The sequence below is a fragment of the Globicephala melas genome, chromosome 16 (genome assembly GCF_963455315.2).
Source record: "Globicephala melas chromosome 16, mGloMel1.2, whole genome shotgun sequence".
NCBI lineage: Eukaryota > Metazoa > Chordata > Mammalia > Artiodactyla > Delphinidae > Globicephala > Globicephala melas.
Genome location: NC_083329.1, coordinates 12,054,745 through 12,076,445, shown reverse-complemented (window position 1 = coordinate 12,076,445; position 21,701 = coordinate 12,054,745). Strand labels below are relative to the sequence as shown.

General features: G+C 37.1%; 1 protein-coding gene across 2 annotated transcripts in view; it reads right to left on the bottom strand.

Moving 5' to 3' along the window:
• CACUL1 (CDK2 associated cullin domain 1) overlaps window positions 1–21,701 on the bottom strand; it is a 72,217-nt gene that overhangs the window by 25,339 nt on the left and 25,177 nt on the right. For both annotated transcript variants that reach the window (XM_030839400.3, XM_030839401.3), the window contains exon 4: window positions 1,589–1,684. In XM_030839400.3, the coding sequence (XP_030695260.1) occupies window positions 1,589–1,684 (96 nt within the window). The remainder of the gene's footprint in view (window positions 1–1,588; window positions 1,685–21,701) is intronic.

Below are 21,701 nucleotides of genomic sequence, written 5' to 3'. Positions count from 1 at the left end.
CGGGGTCTTTTGTGTTTCCATACAAATTGTGAATTTTTTTGTTCTAGTTCTGTGAAAAACGCCAGTGGTAGTTTGATAGGGATTGCATTGAATCTGTAGATTGCTTTGGGTAGTACAGTCATTTTCACAATGTTGATTCTTCCAATCCAAGAACATGGTATATCTCTCCATCTATTTGTATCATCTTTAATTTCTTTCATCAGTGTCTTATAATTTTCTGCATACAGGTCTTTTGTCTCCTTAGGTAGGTTTATTCCTAGATATTTTATTGTTTTTGTTGCAATGGTAAATGGGAGTGTTTTCTTGATTTCACTTTCAGATTTTTCATCATTAGTGTATAGGAATGCCAGAGATTTCTGTGCATTAATTTTGTATCCTGCTACTTTACCAGATTCATTGATTAGCTCTAGTAGTTTTCTGGTAGCATCTTTAGGATTCTCTATGTATAGTATCATGTCATCTGCAAACAGTGACAGCTTTACTTCTTCTTTTCCGATTTGGATTCCTTTTATTTCCTTTTCTTCTCTGATTGCTGTGGCTAAAACTTCCAAAACTATGTTGAATAAGAGTGGTGAGAGTGGGCAACCTTGTCTTGTTCCTGATCTTAGTGGAAATGCTTTCAGTTTTTCACCATTGAGGACGATGTTGGCTGTGGGTTTGTCATATATGGCCTTTATTATGTTGAGGAAAGTTCCCTCTATGCCTACTTTCTGCAGGGTTTTTGACATGTCATTATTTTTAACTGCATATTTTTCTACGGTAAATATCCTCCATAAATTATTTAAATAGTAGTCTCCCACTGATGACACAAATTCCTCCCAATGTTCTGTTTTTTTCAGTAAAGCATATCTTATGGAGAATAAATCATTTTGAAGATTGGTATTACACACATAGTTTATCTCTAGGCTACAACCCATTCTCTAGGTTTAGGTTGTAGGATCAACCTAAACAACCATTCCCTAATCTAATCAACAAAGAGAAAGTGGGACAATGGTTTCTAAGGGCTCTTCCTGTTCAACAGGAACACTAACATTAAGATCCTATAGCTTATATATTTAAAAGGCGGGGGTGGGGGGGTGGGGGACAGGGCGGGGACACTTCAACAAAGTCAACAGACTACAAGACGTACTCATGGCATAATTTTCCAAGTGAAAGAGATTAACAGAATGAAAGCAAACTTTACTGTTCTACTTTTTATGGAGTTACTTCCTTGGCATTTATTATACATCATGTTTGTAGATACATGTCTTAACTCTCTATTTTCTGAAGGTAAGAAATCTTTCTGATATATCTTTATTTTCCAAGCACAGTATCTTCCATATGGCAGAAACAAAATGTTAATTGGGTGACTGCTGATTATTAATGCCTAACTGTCTGTTTCAGCAATGGTATTTATGGAATTTTTAAACAGTGAAAGGCTAAATAAGTCTTCTATGCCAACACTATGAACATTGCTGAAATAGATTAATTTCCGTTTCTAACATAATACATAGTAAAAGAAAAATAGAATATGCTTAACTTTCTGCATCTATCTGCACTTAGACCAATAAACAGAGGTATTTGGAAAGGGGAAACAGCTCTAACTTACCATATATATGAAAAGAGGCACAATGCTCTGCAATGCTCCCATATACTGTCCAAGAGCTATATTAAATCTTTCAATATAGAGATCTGGAGGGCTGGCCTGTGAAAAAGAACATAAATGGGATCATTCCAGGAAACCAGGTGTAAAGATCTTCCGGCACAATCTAAAATGCAAACAGACTTAGAATTCAATCAAAGTTCACACTGAAATTCACAATAAAGAAAAAGAGGAGGCTTGTATCCTGAAGTTTAGTTAAGATTTCTATCTCTATTCCAATATCTGCTATGCAAAACTGAGGTTTGATTTAGCTGCCTTTAAAATGTGTGTAACCTTCCCATGTCAGTTAAAAGGCTTTACTCTGTTAACAAGTAAAAGGGTGAATTTACACTTAAGATAAATGATATGATTTTTTAAATCACCACTAAACTATAGACATTTACTATGGGAATCAAACTATATTTGGGCTTGCAATAGGGGGGGAAATTCAAGGAAGTGATATAGGCTTAATATACTATGAGAATGGCTGTTGACATGTTAGAATTACCTTAGGCACAGTAATATTCTAAGTTGATACTAACTTGGTTGTACCACTCCTGTAGCTAGCCAATTATAAACCTATTGGCTAGAAAGCAGGACTCAAATGGTCCATATACATCTGCAGCTCTGGAGAGTAGTTAAAATAAATATAATACATGACTGGCATTTAACTCATTGTTACCAAATACCATGTCATAAAGCCATCAAAAGAGAACACTTCCAATTTAACTGCACGTTGTGGAATGAATGTGAGTGTGTGTGTCCCCACACACAAATCCCTATGTTAAAACCCTAACCAGTGCAGCTCTATTTAGAGTAAGGAAGTAATTAAGGCTAAATGAGGTCATAAGAGTATAGCCTTTATCCTACAGGATTAGTGTCCTTATGAGAAAAGACACCAAGGGGCTCATTCTTTTCCCCTTCCTCTCCCTCCCCTCCCCCAAAGCACACTCAGAGGAAAGGCCATGTGAGCACACTGCAAGAGGATGGCTGTCTACAAGCCAGGAAGAGAGCTCTCATCAGGAACCAAATCAGCTGACACCTTAATCTTGGACTTCCCAGCCTCCAGAATGGTGAGAAATAAATATCCGTTGTTTAAACCACTCAGTCTGTAGTATTTTGTTATGGCAGCCCAAGCAGACTAAGATACTGTGTTTTACAAAAACGTATCCATGTACTATTTCATTTTATTCCCTAAAGCTAAATTAATTAAGTACCATTTTAACGTTGAAGAAACACACAAATGGGCAAGGATTTGCCTAAAATTAGAATGACAGATCCAGGTCTTCCAGCTATGAATTCATTCCTGGGCCAGGGAGTTGGGGGAATGGGCATGGCACAAAACATCACACAAACAAAACTGATTCTACACAAGGGCTATCTCATGACAGTCTCATCATCTGACAACCACATCATATACACAAAGTCTGGCTTTCAAACAAGTATATAAAGAAACATCACGTTGAAAGACTCCTAAATATTAAATTTAAACATTGAAATTATAAAACCATTTCAGCTAAGCTGTTTTAGAAATGTCCAAATAGTCCAATAATATTTTAAAATAAAATTTAATTCATTTTTTTCAGTTCTACTTAGAAGCTTAGATATGTGCAGTGAGCTGTCCTTACTTTTAATTCATCTTTCATCACTGAGTTCTTACATACAGGTTTGGTGCACACTTGGTGCTTTTTTTTTTAAAAACATTTATTTTTCTTAGTCCTCCTACTGCAATAAATTGAACATTATTTCCATTTAACATCTGAGGCAACTGGGGCTCAGAAATATTTGGTCAACTGATTACAGTCCTACAGCTAATAAGCCCAAGAATTAAGACTCTAACCTTGTTCAAACTCAGTCCTTCCAACTATTTATAATCAATTTTTAGCACCCTGAAACTTTTAGAAGAAAGTTCAGACTTCCAGTTTAGGCCACTATCTACCTCTCTGCTTTCACATCCTGCTCATTCTCCCGTGTAGCCCAGCACAGTCATCACATGGAACTACTAACAGTTCCCAAACAATGTCTGTATGCTGCTTAGGCCTCCTTCACTGTATCTTCTACCTGACACCTTTTATCACCACCCTCAACCATACTCACCCTGGCTAATTTCTCCTACTCATCCTTCAAGATCTGTTTCACTTCCTCAAAACTGAGATATACGGCCCTTCAACAGGGCACCACCACACTTACTCACTTCTCCACTGGGTAGTCTCTGTCACTAAACTTTCAGCCCCTAGAGGGCAAGATCTGTGTCTTATCTTTACATCTCTAGTGCAGACCACAGAACCCGAGCATAGTAGGTATAGATAAGTGCTTTTTTTTGTACTTAGGACAGTCTTGCTTAAATCTAAAGTTGTTTAAATCTAAATCTAATCTAGCCTTGCTTAAATCTAAATTGCTATTTTATCATTTAACAAGGTTATATGACAATTCATTTAGCCCTCTGAATTTCAATTTCCATACATATAAAAAATAAGAAAAACACTAACTGTGCTATTTCCAAGATGTGCTGAGAATCAAAGAAAATAATGTGTGCTTAGAAAAATGTCAACTATTACACATGCACATGCAAGTAGCAAGAGTAAACTCCTTTATGAATTAACTACCTATTTGTTTAATACTTCAGAAAAACCTATTAACATTATTAAAGGCATTCTTTGTTAACTAAAAAAATTGGGGAAAACAGTTCCACATTATGGGCAAACTTTTCACTATAACGAACAGAATTACATGTAATATCTTTCTCTAAACTGCTTCGAAGAACTCTGGAAATGATATTTCAATATTCAAAGAAATAAATTTTAGAAGTATGATATGAAAAAAGAAAATCTGAAGAGTTTTTGCATTAAAATAATTTTCCTTTTTCATAAAAGGATACTTTATCTATCTAAAAGTTAAAAGTATGAACATTGATCAAAAGCCACACTTCATAGCAGACAGAATAAATAAAATTGAATTCCTTAGTTATTCTTTTCAAGACTTCCCAAAGTCACAAAGGTTATGAGTATTAAAAAGTACTTTTTGTACTGAATCAAATGTCAGAACGTTTACTTAGCTTTTTTACTTCCACATTACATGCAGCACTTATTCAAAACCTCTTAAATGACAGACTACAAATTATAATAGTCTTCTAAAATAAATCCATGCTGTTTACTAGAAACCTAGAAATACCTGTTAGTAACAAAACTAATCGAATTGTTCCTCCTTAAAACTTAAGTTCAGTATACTTTGGGTCCCATTGTGGAAATTGCTACCTATTTGATTTACATAATTTCACCATGAATGTATTTGGATTGGACATTAAATGAAATTTTTTACCCCTAAAATAAGCAAGCTTCATTTTCTTCTCAAATAAAATAAGAAAAAGCAATTGGCCAGAAAAATAACCATTACTCCAAACATGCTCCTACTTCTCATAACAGACTTAGATTCCCTGAAATTTGTAATATAGCTGGTAGGAATGTTTTAATTTCTTCTTCTTCTTTTTTAAATCAGTAATTCATTCATCTGGTTTAAAATTCAAATTAGTTCAAAAGGGTTTAGAGTAAAGAATTTACCTTTCATTCCTTCCACATTGAACAAACCAACACTTAATTCCTTTATAACCTTCCAGAAGAATTTTACATATATACAAAAAAATAAGAATCCCATTTATATCCTTTTTCACACAAATGCTAACTTACAATCATACTGATCTGCACTTTTCCTAACAATGTAGCTTGGAGACTGTTTTATTCTACTGTTTCTCAAACATTTTGATATCAGGAACCCTTTATACTCTTAAAAATAACTGGAAATTCCAAAAAGCTTTTATTTATAATGTAGGTTGTATCTATTAGTATTTACCATATTAGAAACTAAAACTGGGTTTTAAAACTATGTATTAATGTATTCTAAAATGACAATAAGCTCATCACATTTTAACAATTTTAATGTTAAAATACAGTTAAATATTTTATATTATAAACTAAGTTGTATGTAAATAACTATATTTTCCCCCCAAAAAATTAGTAAGAAGAGTGGTATTGTTTTTACAGTTTTGTAAGTCTCTTGAGAGTGGCTTAATAGAAGACAGCTGGATTCTCATATCTGCTTCTGTACTGAATCAGTTGTGATGTGATGTTTTGGCTAAAGTAAATGAAGAAAATCTACCTTCACACAGATATGTGGTCAGAAAAGGAAGGCATATTTTAATAGCCTTTTCAAATAATTGTAGATATTTTTCTCTGAAACCTGACAAGTGGTAGTTTCATAAAGGTTAGTTGGGATATGAAATCTGAAACTATCAATGAATTCTTGATACTCTATTACATTAAAACCCATTGTTCTATCTTCTACTTTGAATGGGTCTTTTACAGATACATTTTATAGCATTACAAACCTGTCATTTGAAAAATACTGACTCACTGAGTTATGTAGATCTAAATGTTGACACATTTCACTATACAACATCAAAAAAAGTTATCATCATCTATCTCATCAGAAAAGTCTTTTTAAGTACTGGGATGTTATCAAGATCATCATTGTAGATGCAGGTTTTCCAAAATTCTAATTTTCACTTCAAAGCTCAAATTTTCTCATTGGCAACAAACACCGTCAGTTGTTTTCCTTGAAGTGACACACTTCTTTCATTTTTCAGAAAATGTCTATTAAACACCAGTCTAAATAACCATAGTTTGTCAGTCATTCTTTCAAATAAAAGGAGTGTTTTATAGGGGAAAACACTAGCTTAATAGCTAGCTTAGCTCAAAACTCATATAACCACAGAAGTGCTATTTTTCAAAACAATCACTGTTACTTTAGTATACAGCTTCCCATTTCTTCACAAAGAATATTTTTCTAAGTACACGCAAAGTCACAATTCAATAAAATTCATATTTTTCATTGCTTCATCTAGCACATTCTTAAGTGCAATGCTTTTGTTTTCTGCTGTGCGTCTGTAGAGGTGAAGATGCTAAGGCACCAAGCAGTTCTACCCATCAGACCCAAGAGCCACACAGTGAAAAGGGAAAACAAGATCTTAGTAGTATTAGAAATACTGTAGTATCTGTAGTATTACAGACCCCCTGAAAAGATTTCAGGGACCCTTAGAGGTCCTCAAACCACTTTTGAAAGAAATCTATTCTTTTAAGTACAATGTTTGAATGTACTATTTATTTAACCAGTCCCCCATTTGATAGCTTGTTGCTAATCTTTTATTACCACAAGATGTTGCAATGAATTACTTCATACAGATGCTATTTTGTAGAGAGTAATTTTAAAGAAAAATTAAGTTTAAAAGAAGTAGAATTAGATGATAATCATGTATCATCATATAAAAACAAAATAATTTTGGTACTTAAGAGTTTTATAGAACCAATCTGCTAAATATCCCTTAAAAAAATATATATACATACACACACATATATATATTTGCTTACTAAGTATATTCCTTAATTATTTTTAATTTTGAAAGCTAGATAAGGAAGCTTGGTCAGTTACTCTAATTAGACATATATTAATTTTTAGAACAGCATGACTTGTTTAAATAATTTTACTAGCCAACAGACAAATATACTATGGTCTAGGTCAGTACTGCCCAACAGAACTTCCTGTGATGATGGAAATGTCCTATACCTGCACTGTCCAATATGGCAGCCGCTAGTCATGTGTGACTACTGAGCACCTGAAATGTATTTAATAAAACAAACTAAGAAAGTGAACTTTTATGTCACTTTAATTTTAAAGTTACATGTGACTAAATGGTAACCAAACTGGACACTGCAGATGTAAAATAGAAATAAGTTCCACAGTTTCATAATTATATCCCTCCTCTTCTATCTACGCCCTATCCCCACCCCACCAAAATGAAACATGAAAAAAATTTAAGAATATTTGCTTTTATGTTCACAAAAACGTTGTAGTTGTCTTTAAATAAAGAAATGACTTTCATATGTTATAATGAAATAAGGAGGAAGAAAAGATGGGAAGGAGGGATCTAATAAACATAACAAGGCCACTAACATATATCTTTGTGGAAGTAACACATGTTCACTGAAATTTTTAAAATTAAAAATGCAATTATAGGAAAACAACCACTACCAAGAATGGTAGATAACTACCAACAACATTTTCTTCTGTTCTTCTGTGTGTATGTTTTATAACAAATATGGAATTATTTTGTAATCTGCTATTGTCACTCAGCTATATATATCATTGACACCTCACAGACCAAATGTATTTCAACAACGTGATTGTAATGACTGTCTGGCCCCACCATTGTCTACTTCATCAGTCCCTCTTCATTAGGTACTTCAAACCAAGCTCTGCTGTCTGCATTATCCAGGTTTGCATGGTGCTTCTACTCCAGATCAGCACTTCAGTGGTGCAAATGTGTTGCGTGTCGTCAGCAACAATACAATCTTACATTTAAACAAAAAATGACACCACTAGTTGCTTGAGAGAGACCAGTTTCGGGAACTATGGTACATTTGCCTAGGCCAGTGAATTTCAAAGCATGCTGCTCTCCAAGTCACCTGAAGGGCTTGTTAATGATGCAGATTCCTTTGCCACAAGTCCAGACTCAGAAACTTTCCAGAAGTGTATATTTTTAAAGAGAACTTCAGGGGATTCTTTAAACAGCTGGCCCAGCAGCTGTTAAGCATTTAGAAGCCTGTACCTTAGACCACTTCAAAGGAAAGAGAGGTGCTCTATGGGAAGGAAGTCTAGAGGATCCAAGAAAGAGCAGAGCAGTAATTACCCACCCTACACAAGGCATTTATTGCATGACAACAGTGACACTGCAGCTGCAAACTATACTGAAATCAATGAAAATATGATACACTAACATTTTAATATTAGTGTTAAGACTACAGGTGAATTGTTCTTTTTAACTTAACAGCTTCTTGATTATTATCAACTTCAGTGATTATGAAGTTATTAAAGTGCAATGGTGAAGTTCTAACTCCACTTAGAATGCAGAAAGCCACCAGAGAACATCAGTCCTGCCCTGATGGTAAGAAAAAGCTAGTTAACCTACATCATCAATTTTCTGAGCTCATCAGAGACCTGAGGTCATTACATTTTACAACTGCCATGTCCAACCAGGTGAACTGAATTCCAAAGCGTTACAAGCTCTTCTAAGGAAAGAAGGAACACGTGAACTGTTTCTCTCTGGTGATGGCAGCCACAAAAGCTGGTACAAGAACAACCGAAGCTGAAATCAACCATTAAAGGCCAAGTGTGAACTAGCAGTATAGAATCCCTGGGAGCCTCAACACAAGGGCGGTCCATACCTACACCCCAGCTCTTTTCCATGGGTTTCCACTGGGCCTTTGAGATGAATAATTGAGGGCAGTGAAAGAGATCAGAGAGCCACCTTCTATGGCACAGATGTGCTAGGCCTGTCAATGTTTGAGGGTGGGGCAGGAGTCCCTAAGGAAACCCACGCACACTGCGGGCCCATCACCGGTAAACAGCTGCTGATTAGCTGCCTATGGAAGACATGAATGAAAACTGCCTATGTGCCGGACCCTACTCACCTACAAAGCAAAAGCCATTTGTTGAAGGGAAGGGGTAGGAGATCCACCTGAACCCTGGTGACCCTTCTTTTACCTGAGGCAAAAACTGTCTACTGTGGGGGGATGGACAGGGAATCCTCTAGCCCTCCTGTCACAGGCAAAGGTCACCAATCACTGAGGAGGGGGCAGAAAATCCACTCATGCCCAGGTTTCTGCATTACTACAAAACAGAAGCATCTTGCTGCTGAGGGAAGTGCAGGAAACTTGCTCACTCCTAAAGCCCCCCGTGGATGCAAGGCGAAATTTGGTTGCCACAGGGTATAGGGGACAAGAGGTGCAAGGGGCAGGGAGAAAGCAAGAAACCCTCCGGAGCTCTAGACCAGGGGTCAACAAACCAGAGCCTGCAGGCCAAATCTGGCCCACCACCTGTTTTTATAAATAAAATCTGACTGGAACACAGTCACGTCCATTCATGTATGAATTGTCCACCACTGCTTTCATGCTGCAACAGCAGAGTTAAAGATGCTGCAATAGAGACCACAAGGCCCGTGAGGATAACTACTATCTGGCCCTTGGCAGCAAAAGTTTACCAACCCCAGTTCTAGACCTTGAACTGAGAAGGAAAAGGCTATCTGCAAATGGGGTGAGGAAGAGGGAGATGAGAACACTGAGAAAGCCCCACTTCCGAGGGTTCAGGTGCATGGGGACTACCTATGACTGAGGCAGGAGTAAGAGAACCAGGGAAAAAACCCAAACCAAAAACCCTGCTCCCCACCCCCGAAGCCTTGCACCAAGTAATAAGCAACAGCCATCCACTCACTGCTGGGAGAGGGCAACAGTGCAAAGAAAGGCCCCCGCCATAAGGGCTGAGGATAGAGCAGGAGCACTGAAAACCCCCTCCTGATTCACACTAGGACCAGAGCAGTCACTGTCCACTGCTAGAGAATCTGAGGCCTTACTGGTTATTGAAATGATAAAATGCAAACCCAAGTCAACTACTAATACAACTGATTCAACTCCTCACACCAACAGCCCAACAGAAGAGTGGCAGGCCCATTACTAAGCATAAATATTATTTATGTCAGTCTCTACTGATGCTTTTATACAATGTCTAGCATTCAATTAGAAACACCAAAAAAGTAAGAAAACACACCCACTGTCAAGAGTTAAACAGTCAACAGGCCCAGACACAGAGATGCCCACAAGTTGGAACTATCATACAGAGACTTTAAAATAACTATGATTAATGTATGTTAGGACCCAGTAGAAGAGGTGGGAAACGTGCATAAAAAGATAGGGAATTACAGCAGACAAATGAAAAGGTTTTTTTTAAGTCAAACAGAAATGCTAAAAGTTTTCAAATAGTTCCTTCATAATCTTTTAACATTTTAACATTTATTCCTATATTACCAAGTATGACTTCGGCATTATGGATACGATACAAATGGATCTGAATGCTCCCTTAATATTATTTTCTGAATGAAACTGGAAACTACTTTTTTAAAAAAATTTGCCTCTACATGACTAACTTTAGCAAAAATGAATAGCGTGTAATATACTTTTAGTCTAACCAACTTATTCCATGACTTTCCAGAGCAATACCACTCTGCCAACAGGCAGATTTATCAAGGCTCCAGAAGCAACACTAATTACACCTAAGGCTGACAGAGATGCTACATAAAACTGGAATTTCTTTCCAAATAGACAAATACATACATCTGGCGTTATATTCTCATCCATTCCCATTCCTGCTGTGTAGATATTGTTTCCATAGTAAAGTATCCAAGAAACGTAGGTTACGTAGAAGGTAAATGAATCTCGGGAGCTAGTAGGAACTATAATGCACATCTCTGATGCTCCTAATATAAGTTGTATGGATGATTTTCTAATTAAAAGCAACAATAAAAAAGGTCAAGGTGAGTCTAAAAGACAGTAGAAGACATTTCTCTCTTAGGTCTCTTAACTTTCAAAGTTAACTGTTACTATCATTACTATTACAATTATACGGAAATTTCTTCCCCGCTTATTTCTAAGGTAAGACTTTCCTCCTTTTCCAAATACTATTTGGACTTGAACACTAAACAAAATTAAAGCCAAGCTTCTGTGATCCTGGATTCCTTTAGCTTACCCACATAACAATGAGATAAACCTAGGTTCTAATCTCAGCTTTTTAACTGACTAGCTAGGTAACAAAGAACAGTTACAAAAGGTTCAAGATTACTTCATAAGAGAAAATATCCAAAGTCAGATGAAATAGGAGGACCTCTCAATCTCCTATATGCCTCATCTCTTTTACCACTGAGCAAAACTTCTAATTCAAGTACATAACTCTGTCTCAAAACAAAAAGTTTGTTTTAAAAAGAATACAACTCCTAAATGTACTCTACACTCTGATAATAAACAACTGCAAATAATTATTCATTATTTAAGTGATTTGACTCTCCTGCTCATCATAAATTCCATTTCCTGAGTTAAGGATGCTGTTTTAACTGGAATAAGTAGGTGGTTTTAATAATCTCAGCTGTAAGGCAAGCATATGGTTTTCATTTTTGTCAACTAGTAAGTACTTTTACTGGATCTCTTTGGGGCCTGGCATTATGTTGAGTTCTATAAGGACACATGAAAAGAAAACACAGACCCTGCCTTCAAAGGATGGTAGTAAACTTATTAGAATTATGATCTGAATGGAAGCCTGTAGACTGATAGAGGGTTAAGGCGTCTCACTGGCAAATTCTCTAAGAACAACTTCGCTTAAGTTCTAGTTTGGACTTAAAAATAGATCTCCAAATACTTATTCAGAAGGACTTTCTGGGGACTTCCCTGGTGGCACAGTGGTTAAGAATCCGCCTGCCAATGCAGGGGACACTGGTTCGTGCCCTGGTCTGCGAAGATCCCACATGCCGCGGAGTGACTAAGCCCATGCGCCACAACTACTGAGCCTGTGCTCTAGAGCGCGCGAGCCACAACTACTGAGCCCGCGTGACACAACTACTGAAGCCCACACACCTAGAGCCCGTGCTCTGCAACAAGAGAAGCCACCGCAATGAGAAGCCCACGCACCATAATGAAGATTAGACCCCGCTCGCCACAACTAGAGAAAGCCCACGGACAGCAACAAAAACCCAACGCAGCCAAAAATAAATAAATAAAATAAATAAATTTATTTTTTAAAAAAAGAAAGACTTTCTGTGAAGAGATAGTTACCAGTTGGCAGTGATATTTACCTTACTTGAAATCTATGTAGAAAGGATAACAATGTTCTATCTAAAAATCTTCCTCACTATAGCAAAGAGTAAACAGCATTATTTTGGGAGAATGAAACATTTTTTTAAACACACTTTGTAGCTCAACAGATATAGAAATTATAGCCTTTAAAAGGTATACAAGCTTTCAAATGACTGCATACAACTAGTTGAATTATGCTGCCACCCACTGGACAAAACACAAATAGCAAAGCAATCCTTGGCCCATTTTAAACAGGAAGATAAACTTGGTTTCATTTGTTGGCAGTATGGCAATAAAGCTTTTACAGGTAATCTGGCGTCTATGAAGACTGAAGCAAAGTTAAGTCATGTTGACTGATTATGATTTAGTTTCTATTAATTTCCATTATTAATTGGTTTGAGAGTTAAATTATATTTAACTCAACCAAGATATATTTGATATATTTAGCTTAAAAGACATTAAAATTACTCTAAATTCATTTAAATGAATGGTTTAAACGCAATTAGTTAACTTCCTTTAAAATAGCTGACAAATACTCATTTAAACTATTCTAAATTCTGCCTTATTTGAGAATAAAAACTGCACCATTTTCCTTTTCTGCTTCTGTCTTTGTGGTCTCTCCTCCTCAGGACCCTGCACTCAGGTTAGTATTATCAGTGCTGTTCCTAACAATTCAATGTTATTGTCCTGGCCTGGGAGTCAAAATCTCTGTTTAAACACTGTTTCTTGGTGGTAATGTACAGTCTAAGTTCCAAACCACTGACAAAGAAACTGTTGGAAGAAACACACTTGCTAGTGGGTTCCTGACTATAAAGCTACTAGATCAAAATACCAGAATATTTTTATTTGGCCAAAGTGAAAATATACTCTCAATTTGATGAAGTATATTAACATATACAATAAATTTATCAACATTACGTGGGGAGAAAATGCCTCCCAACTGCTCTAGTGGATTCCGGATTCAAATGTACACAAAAATAATCAAATTGTCTAAGTGTCATTTAAAACAGTTTTAAGAGTAAAGGATGTTATATCCATGAAGTTCAATTATCCAAATGGTAGTGAGATAAAACAGAATCTTCTAAGTATTATCAATTCAAATACTGATTTTACCAGTCAACGCCCCCCCCCAAATCTCAGTGACTTAACAAAACAGAGCTTAGATAAACAAAATGTGGTATAACCAAACAATGGAATGTTTTTCAGCCAAAAAGAAGAATGAAGTATCATGCTATAAGCATGAATGACCCTTGAAAACATGCTAATAAGTAAATTAAGCCAGATACAAAAGGTCACATATTGACGAATTCCATTTCTATCAAGTGTCCAGAATAGGCAAATCCACAAAGTAGATTAGTTACTGCCAGCGGCTGACAGGAGGGGAGATTAGTGAGTGGCTGCTAATAAGTGCTGGCTTCTTCCTGGGGTGACTAAAATGTTCTGAAATTAGTGATGATGGCTGCACAACTTCATGACCATACTAAAAGTGAGTTGTACACTTTAAAAAGGTGAATGTTAGGGTATGTGAACTGTATCTCAATAAAAAAATAACAAAAATTTTTAATGTGTTTAAAAAGAAAAAATAATATAGCAAAGTTTTCTTCCTCCCATGTTACATGCCCATCTTGAGGGTCTGCTTCATGTTATAATCACCCAGGGACGCAGGTTAAGGGAGCCTCTACCACCTAGAACACTTGGCAGAGAAAGGGAGACATGGAAAATTGCACTGCCGATCTTAAAGGCTCAGATCTCTGGGTAAACGCCTCACCAAGCACACTTCTCTTTCTCTTACGATCCACAGGCCAAAGCACTTGACCAAGTCTAACTTCAGTGGGATAGAGAAGTACACTCCTGACTGGAAACATCTGATTAATAGCATTAAGACCAGCATATTTACCTAATGAGCACTTAGTTCAATACCACACAGGCCAAGAGAAACAAGTAAGTCAGGATTCATGCCCTTAAGAAGCTCCTATGGGCTTCCCTGGTGGCGCAGTGGTTAAGAATCCGCCTGCCAATGCACGGGACACGGGTTCAAGCCCTGGCAAGGAAGATCCCACAGGCCGCGGAGCAACTAAGCCTCTGAGCCGCAACTACTGAGCCTGCGCTCTAGAGCCCACAAGCCACAACTACCGAGCCTGCATGCTACAACTACTGAAGCCCGCGTGCCTAGAGCCCCCGCTCCACAACAAGAGAAGCCACCGCAGTGAGACCTGTGCACCGCAACGATGAGTAGGCCCTGCTCACTGCAACTAGAGAAAGCCCGTGCGCAGCAACAAAGACCCAACGCAGCCAAAAATAAATAAATAAATAAAATACATAAATTTATTTAAAAAAAAAAAAAGAAGAAGCAGCTCCCTGTGTTGCAAAGGTGACATCCTGCTGGTAACTAAATATATCCCAAGTGCTAAACTAAGTACTCTAGCAGCAACACAAATAAAGTGCTACAGCAGCAAAGAAGAGAAAGTGATTAGTTAAGCCTACCGGGAATAGAGAAGTTAAAAACTGGGAAAACCCTAACAGACAACTAGAATGCCCCCTCTGCAGAAAGGGAAGGGAGGAAAGAAATAGTGGCACAAGAAACTAAGAAAATACACAAAGATAAAAAGACATCCTCTCCCACATTTAAATTTTAAAAGCAAATACTGTTACACTATCTTGCTGAGTTCAGGTGTAAAGAGCCTTGAAATTCTTGTGAAGGAGTATGGTCTTTGCTCTTTAGGTAAAAGGAGAGGCAGAAGGTTGGGAAAATGAATGACATGACACGTCTAAAAAATAAACAAAATGGATTGAGGGAAGGTGCAGGGTCAAGATACAAACTAGAAATCTTTTTCTATTGTTCAAGAAAGTACGACTAAGGACCTAAACTAGGGAAGTAGCAGGGGATAAATTTGAGACATTTTACAAGGGAGAAAATCAGCAAGACTTGTGACTCATTTCATATCTCTATCCTACTACTCATCACATTTCAGTGTATTAAAATGACCATCGCACATTTCCCCTAAACAGTACAAAGAACAAATCCATCTTATTTATCACTGTACCCTTTGCATCTAGCACAATGCCTGGCACGTGGACACTAAATGTTAGCTGAACTAATAAACATTCTAAAACCACTATCATTCTCCTTCACTCTCTCAAGTCCCCACTACCAACTTCTAACAATTACACTGAAACCAAAATGATCTTTAAATCCTCTCATCCCACCTCTCTTCCAACTTATTGTCTTATCTATCCTGTTTCTTTGATCTCTGCAATGTGCCCCAGACATCTCTTTCTCCCTTTTCATTGCCAACAGGTTCACAATTTCTTATCCAAGATTCCTAGGGCCAGATGTGCCATAATTCAGAGGATTTCAGATTTAGAAGGTATTATGGTACACATACCAAATACTATGTAAAATACCCAGTAGAGATTGGGAATATCAATCCATTGATATTTCTGGGAGAAAATACATGAATGTTCCCAACTAAGTTCCTTCCTCACATGAGTTTAAATCAAATTTTACTCCAAATGAGTTTTGGCACCAAACTTAGAGGGAAACAAATCCATTTTCAAAGCTTTTTTTCTATTTTTGAATTACAGATAAGGGACTGTGGACCTGTAGTTCATCTAGTCTACTGTAATCACATCTCATTCTTTCCTACTCCAATCCGTCTTGTATCGATCTTCCTAAAATGTAACTCCTGGCCTTTAAGGCCTTCTACAATTTGGCCCCAGCCTGCCTTTTTCATCCTTATCACCTCCCAATCTCCCTCAAATACCTCACATTCTATCCGCATAGGATCACTCCTTGTTACCCAAACCTCTCTTACCCATAAGCCTTTACTTATGGAAGTTCTCTCAGCTCAAAACACCCTCTCCCCAAATATCATTTTTCATGACGTATTTTTAACGCCATCTTCCTCTTCATCCCTCCATCTGTCTGTGATCATTTCACCTTTAGTCTGATACAGCACTTTCTTTATTCTGCTTTGTACCACAGTTCCCTGAATATTTCTTATTGTTCCAAAGGTACACTAGCAGAGATTGTGACTTAATTCTTTTTTGGGGGTTTCATTTGTTGTTCTTTTTCTAATTTCTTGAGATAAACGCTAAAGCCACTGATGTGTTAATTTCTCACTATGATTGTGGAGTTGTCTGTTTCTCCTTTTGGATCTGTTGATTTTTCTGGGTATTTTGGGTCAATACAAATTTAGAATTATTATCTTCCTAGTAACTGAACGTTGTCATAATAAAAGGTTCTCTTTATATCCAATAATACTTCTTGCTGTGAGTCTACTTTTTATGATGTCAATGTAGCTATACTGTTTTTCTTTTTGGCTAATGTTTGTATGGTGTATCTTTTTTCATCACTTGCTTGCAATCTTTCTGTCTCCTTATATTTTAGATGTGTCTCATGTTAGCAGCATTTAGTAAGGCTGCAGAATGTCATTCAGTCCAATAATTATTTACTTTTTTAATGCAGCATTTTGTCTTTAACATTTCATGTAATTGATACACCTTACTATTCTTCTATTTGTCCCATCTGTTCTCTGTACCTTTCTCTACCCTTTCTTGACTCCTTTATTTTCAAATTATTCCATTTTCTCTATTATCTTGTTAATTACACGTTTTACTATTTTTTTCAGTTATTACCCTAAGGTTATAGACTGCATCCTTGTCTTCCCATAGACTGAAATAAATGAGTACTTTTACTTCTTCCTCAACAATGCAAGGGCCTTAGAACATTTTAAATCCTTTTACCTTCTTCCATCTTCCATGCAACTGTCATGTGTTTGGGTTATTTATATTATACCCTATAAGACATTATCACTATTATTATTCTACACTTGCATATTTATCCTTGTTTTCCTTCATTCCTACTGGTTCTTCAAATTTTCATCTAGGGACATTTTCTTTCTATCTGAGGAACATTCCAGTATTTCTTTAAAGTTAGAGATTACTGGTGATGAATTCTCCCAATTCTTTTTTTTTTTCCTTTTTTTTTTTTTTTTTGGCCGTACGCGGGCCTCTCACTGTTGTGGCCTCTCCCATTGCGGAGCACAGGCTCTGGACGCGCAGGCTCAGCGGCCATGGCTCACGGGCCCAGCCGCTCTGCGGCATGTGGGATCTTCCCGGACCGGGGCACGAACCCGTGTCCCCTGCATCGGCAGGCGGACTCTCAACCGCTGCGCCACCAGGGAAGCACTCTCCCAATTCTTGTCTAAAAAATGTATTTCTCTTGGTTTTATGATCACCTCACCTCCTAATATAACTACATATTTCTGACTGAACGTCAGACACTGTTTATGAAAAATTATGGAAACAATTTGATGTCTAGGATAATGTTCTTTCTCCAGGAAGGATTTACTTTCGCTTCTGGTAAGCAACTAGAGGAGCCAGCAAATCCAGACCATCTGAATCCAGTCAGGAATCAAGTGTCAGCTACAACAAGCTAGTCTGTAACTTATTATTCTTACTATACCTGGGATGTGATCCTTTAGGTTTGGTGGGACCTGACCTCCAATTTTTATTACTCTATCCCCATAAACCCATCAAAGCTCTATTAAATTCCTCAGCCTAGCAGCCTCTTCTTCCAGAATAAATAGGTGCCTCTAGAAGAGAAATGGCACAAGTGCTAGTCTCCTGTCTCTGGATTTCCTTCTCTTCCCAGGTCTTGGTCCTACAATTCTTCATTTTTTTATTAGCTCCCTGGCCCATTTTAAAAATTGTTCTCAGCAGGAGGGTTGGTCTAAAATTATCTACCTTATCAATCATATGTCTACGGCTGTACCTAACAGAGTACCTTGCATAGTTATATAGGAAAGAGCTAGCTATATTAAGTTCCCCACTAGGTAGCCCTGTAACCAGTCAACCAGCTCAGTTGTTTTTATACTATCCAAGAAATCAACTGTGATTGAGAAAAGCAACAAGGAGTCTTTAAGGTTTGGGAACAAGAAAGTATGCCCATCAAAAATTAGCATTTTTAGAGGATTAGTCAGTCAAAAGAACAGACTGCAGAAAGGCAGACCAGTTAGGAGAGTACTGCTCTAGTGCAGGCACGAACCAATAATAAGGAAAAAGATGACAGCAATGGGAATGAAAGGGGACAGAAGCAAATGAAATTGCCGTATTCTATCAACCTTGACTATCACCTGGAAATAACAGGTAAGGGAGAAAAAAGGAGTCAAAGGTGAATATAAAATCTCAAGTCTGAGAGTAAAACTGATTTGAGAGAAGAGGAATTTAGATTCAGACATGAATATGAAGTATCTGTCAGAAGAAATCCAAGTTGAACTGTCGAATAGGCATTTGGAAAAGCTGGTTTGAGCCCTCACCAAAAGTACAGTGATTGCTAAAAGTTTCAACAGAATTTGCCAAAACTAACCAGAATATTGTTTACTGAACTAATAAACCAATTTTGGTATATCAAAAAATCAGAACTGGAAATTCACATTTTGAGGTTCAGGAGGCATGGAAAAAGGAAAATAAAATAGAGATGTTCATTACCACATTTAAAGAACAGAGGAGTGAAGCACAAGCGGAGATAACGGTTTAAAAAAAAACTAACGCAAAATATATGTCACAGTTCAAACAATCTAGTAGTAAGTAAAAAGTAAAGATATACATGTAATAAAATACAAGAGTAAGCAGAATACTAAGTAGGTTTAGCTATATAAGTAGTTTAATAAATTTAACAAGAAAAATTTTTAAGTTGCCGGTCAAAAAGTCATTGTTTCCAAAATGAAAACAATATTTATTTTTTTAAAAGAGGAAGCAAGTTAGATTATGTTGTTATATTAAAGCATTTAGGTTCAACAAATTAAAATAATCTTTTACAATCTCTAAAAACCAGTATTCTCTAGCTTTTAAATCAGTAACTGGGGAATAGGAAACATTATTTCATACACTCTTCAGTCCCTCCAACACTGATATATGGCTTTTGATAGAGATAAGTAAGTCACTCTGGGCCATGTAAACTATACACACACCAGTAGTTATTTTAAGATGCCCTTGAGAGATAAGAGGCTGATGCCCTAAAGGTTCAACTCATTGATTTTATCAACCCCAACACTAAATTTCTGATTATCTGTCAAATTCAACTCATCCCACACTCCTGTTCTAGCTCATAGTAACAATGTATCATTACTAAAATCAGAGCTGCAACTGCAAACAAAACACTCCACCCAAATAAAACTTTTCTGGCTCATGGGCCCTGGCATACACTCTTGTTCTGTCCCCAATGAAAACTGCCCTTAAGGTCTCTATAAAGTAGAGATTACACCAGGATTATGCCACATACTTGCAACACTGAATAAATTAATGTACTGGATTAACTGAACAATGAATAAATTCATTGCCTAAGCACCTAGAGACACAAAGATTAGTGGTCATACAAGGCTAATTATGCTACTCTTCCCACTGGTCAAATTTGATGCTGAGCATTCACTCAACATTTGCTGAGCTGTAACTGCCAGGCACTAAGGATAAAAACACAAGCCCTCAAAGGAGGACAGGGCTGTGAGGTGGCCAGACATGGTCGCAAAAACAATACAGAGTTATTGCCAAGACGCTACGAATGCACAGAAGAAAAAGTTCCAATGGCCTGTTTGTTTGCTTGTTTGTTTGAGGGGAGTGTGAGGGTTCTAGGAAGATTTTACACAGGTGGACACAAATGAGTTTAAGCCTGAGAAGAGAATGAAGAAGCATTTGCCAAGCAGGAAGCAAAGAAAAAATATCTTAGAACTGAGCTTAAAGCAACCAGGTGTTTCAGTAAAGCCACTTCATTTTAACGTTGAGAAAATTCACAAGATGATATTAGCATGTTTAATCAAGAGGCACACAGTTGCTGAGTGGCAGAGTTGAGACCAGAGCCCAGGTCCCCATGTTTTTATCCACTTTACCCTGCTATTTAACAATCGTTCGAGTTTACATTCTTTTACAAAAAAGATCATTTCAAAGTAAGATTTTTTTATAGTCCCATATTGCTGAACTCAAAGTAGGACACGTATAGATTCTAAAGACAAGCTAAATTCCCTGGTTTTACATCGTATATTACCTTCACATTTATCAATATGGTTTTTTAAATACTAGCATCAAAAGAGCTATCACCCTTGTCTATGTTATTTTTTATTTATTTATTTATTTTTGTGGTACGCGGGCCTCTCACTGTTGTGGCCTCTCCCGTTGCGGAGTAACAGGCTCCGGACGCGCAGGCTCAGCGGCCATGGCTCACGGGCCCAGCCGCTCCTTGGCATGTGGGATCTTCCCGGACCGGGGCACAAACCCGTGTCCCCTGCATCGGCACGCAGACTCTCAACCACTGCGCCACCAGGGAAGTCTGTCTATGTTATTTTTATAAGAATTATTCCTATTATTAGTATAAAGCAAAAATTCTTTAGTTACCTAATACGCCATATTAGTAATGGTAGGGAAAACAGGCACTCTGAAACGTATAGAACCAGTGGAAGCATATAACTTGGTACAACTTTTGTGAACCACAAAATATGGACATAGTAAATGACATGCCAGGCAGACCTCAGAGATACTGCAGGTTCAACTGCAGACCGCCACAATAAAGCAAATATCAATAAATCGAGTCACATGAATTTTTTGTTTCCCAGTGCATATAGACGTTATATTTACACTATACCATAGTCTATTAAGTGTGCAATAGCATTATATCTAAAAAAAACAATGTACATACCTTAATTTTGAAATAATTTATTGCTAAAAATAATAATAAAAAAATAATAAAAAATACTTTATTGCTAAAAAATGCTAACCGTCATCTGAACCTTCAACAAGTCACAGCAGTAATTCAAAGATCACTGATCACAAATCACAGTAACAAATATAGAGATAATGAAAAAGTTTGAAATATTGTGAGAATTACCAAAATGTGACACAGAGACAAGAAGCAAGCAAATGCCTTTGGAAAAATGATGCCGAAAGACTTGCTCAGCACATGGCTGCCACAAACCTTCTTCAGTCTGTAAAAAATGCAATATCTGTGAAGTACAGTGAAGTGAAGCATAATAAAACTTACAAGATTGATTATTCCCTGTAGCACTGTTAGTAACAGCAAAAGACTGGAAGCAACCTAAATATTCATGGATTAAAAAGTGGTTAAATAAATTGAGGTTCATCAGTAAAGCAAGGTACGATGAACTATTATGCATTCCTGATAAAGAATAAAGGAGCTCTACACACACTGACAGGGATCTCACTCTCCAAAACCTCAGAAACTTACTCTCTGAACCTCAGTGACTCTCAAGTATTAGTACCCTGTGCAGCCCATCCTGGGCAAGTAACAGGTTACCTTTGTACTACTGATAATTGATCAAGCAAATTTATGCCAGAGAATGTAGCCA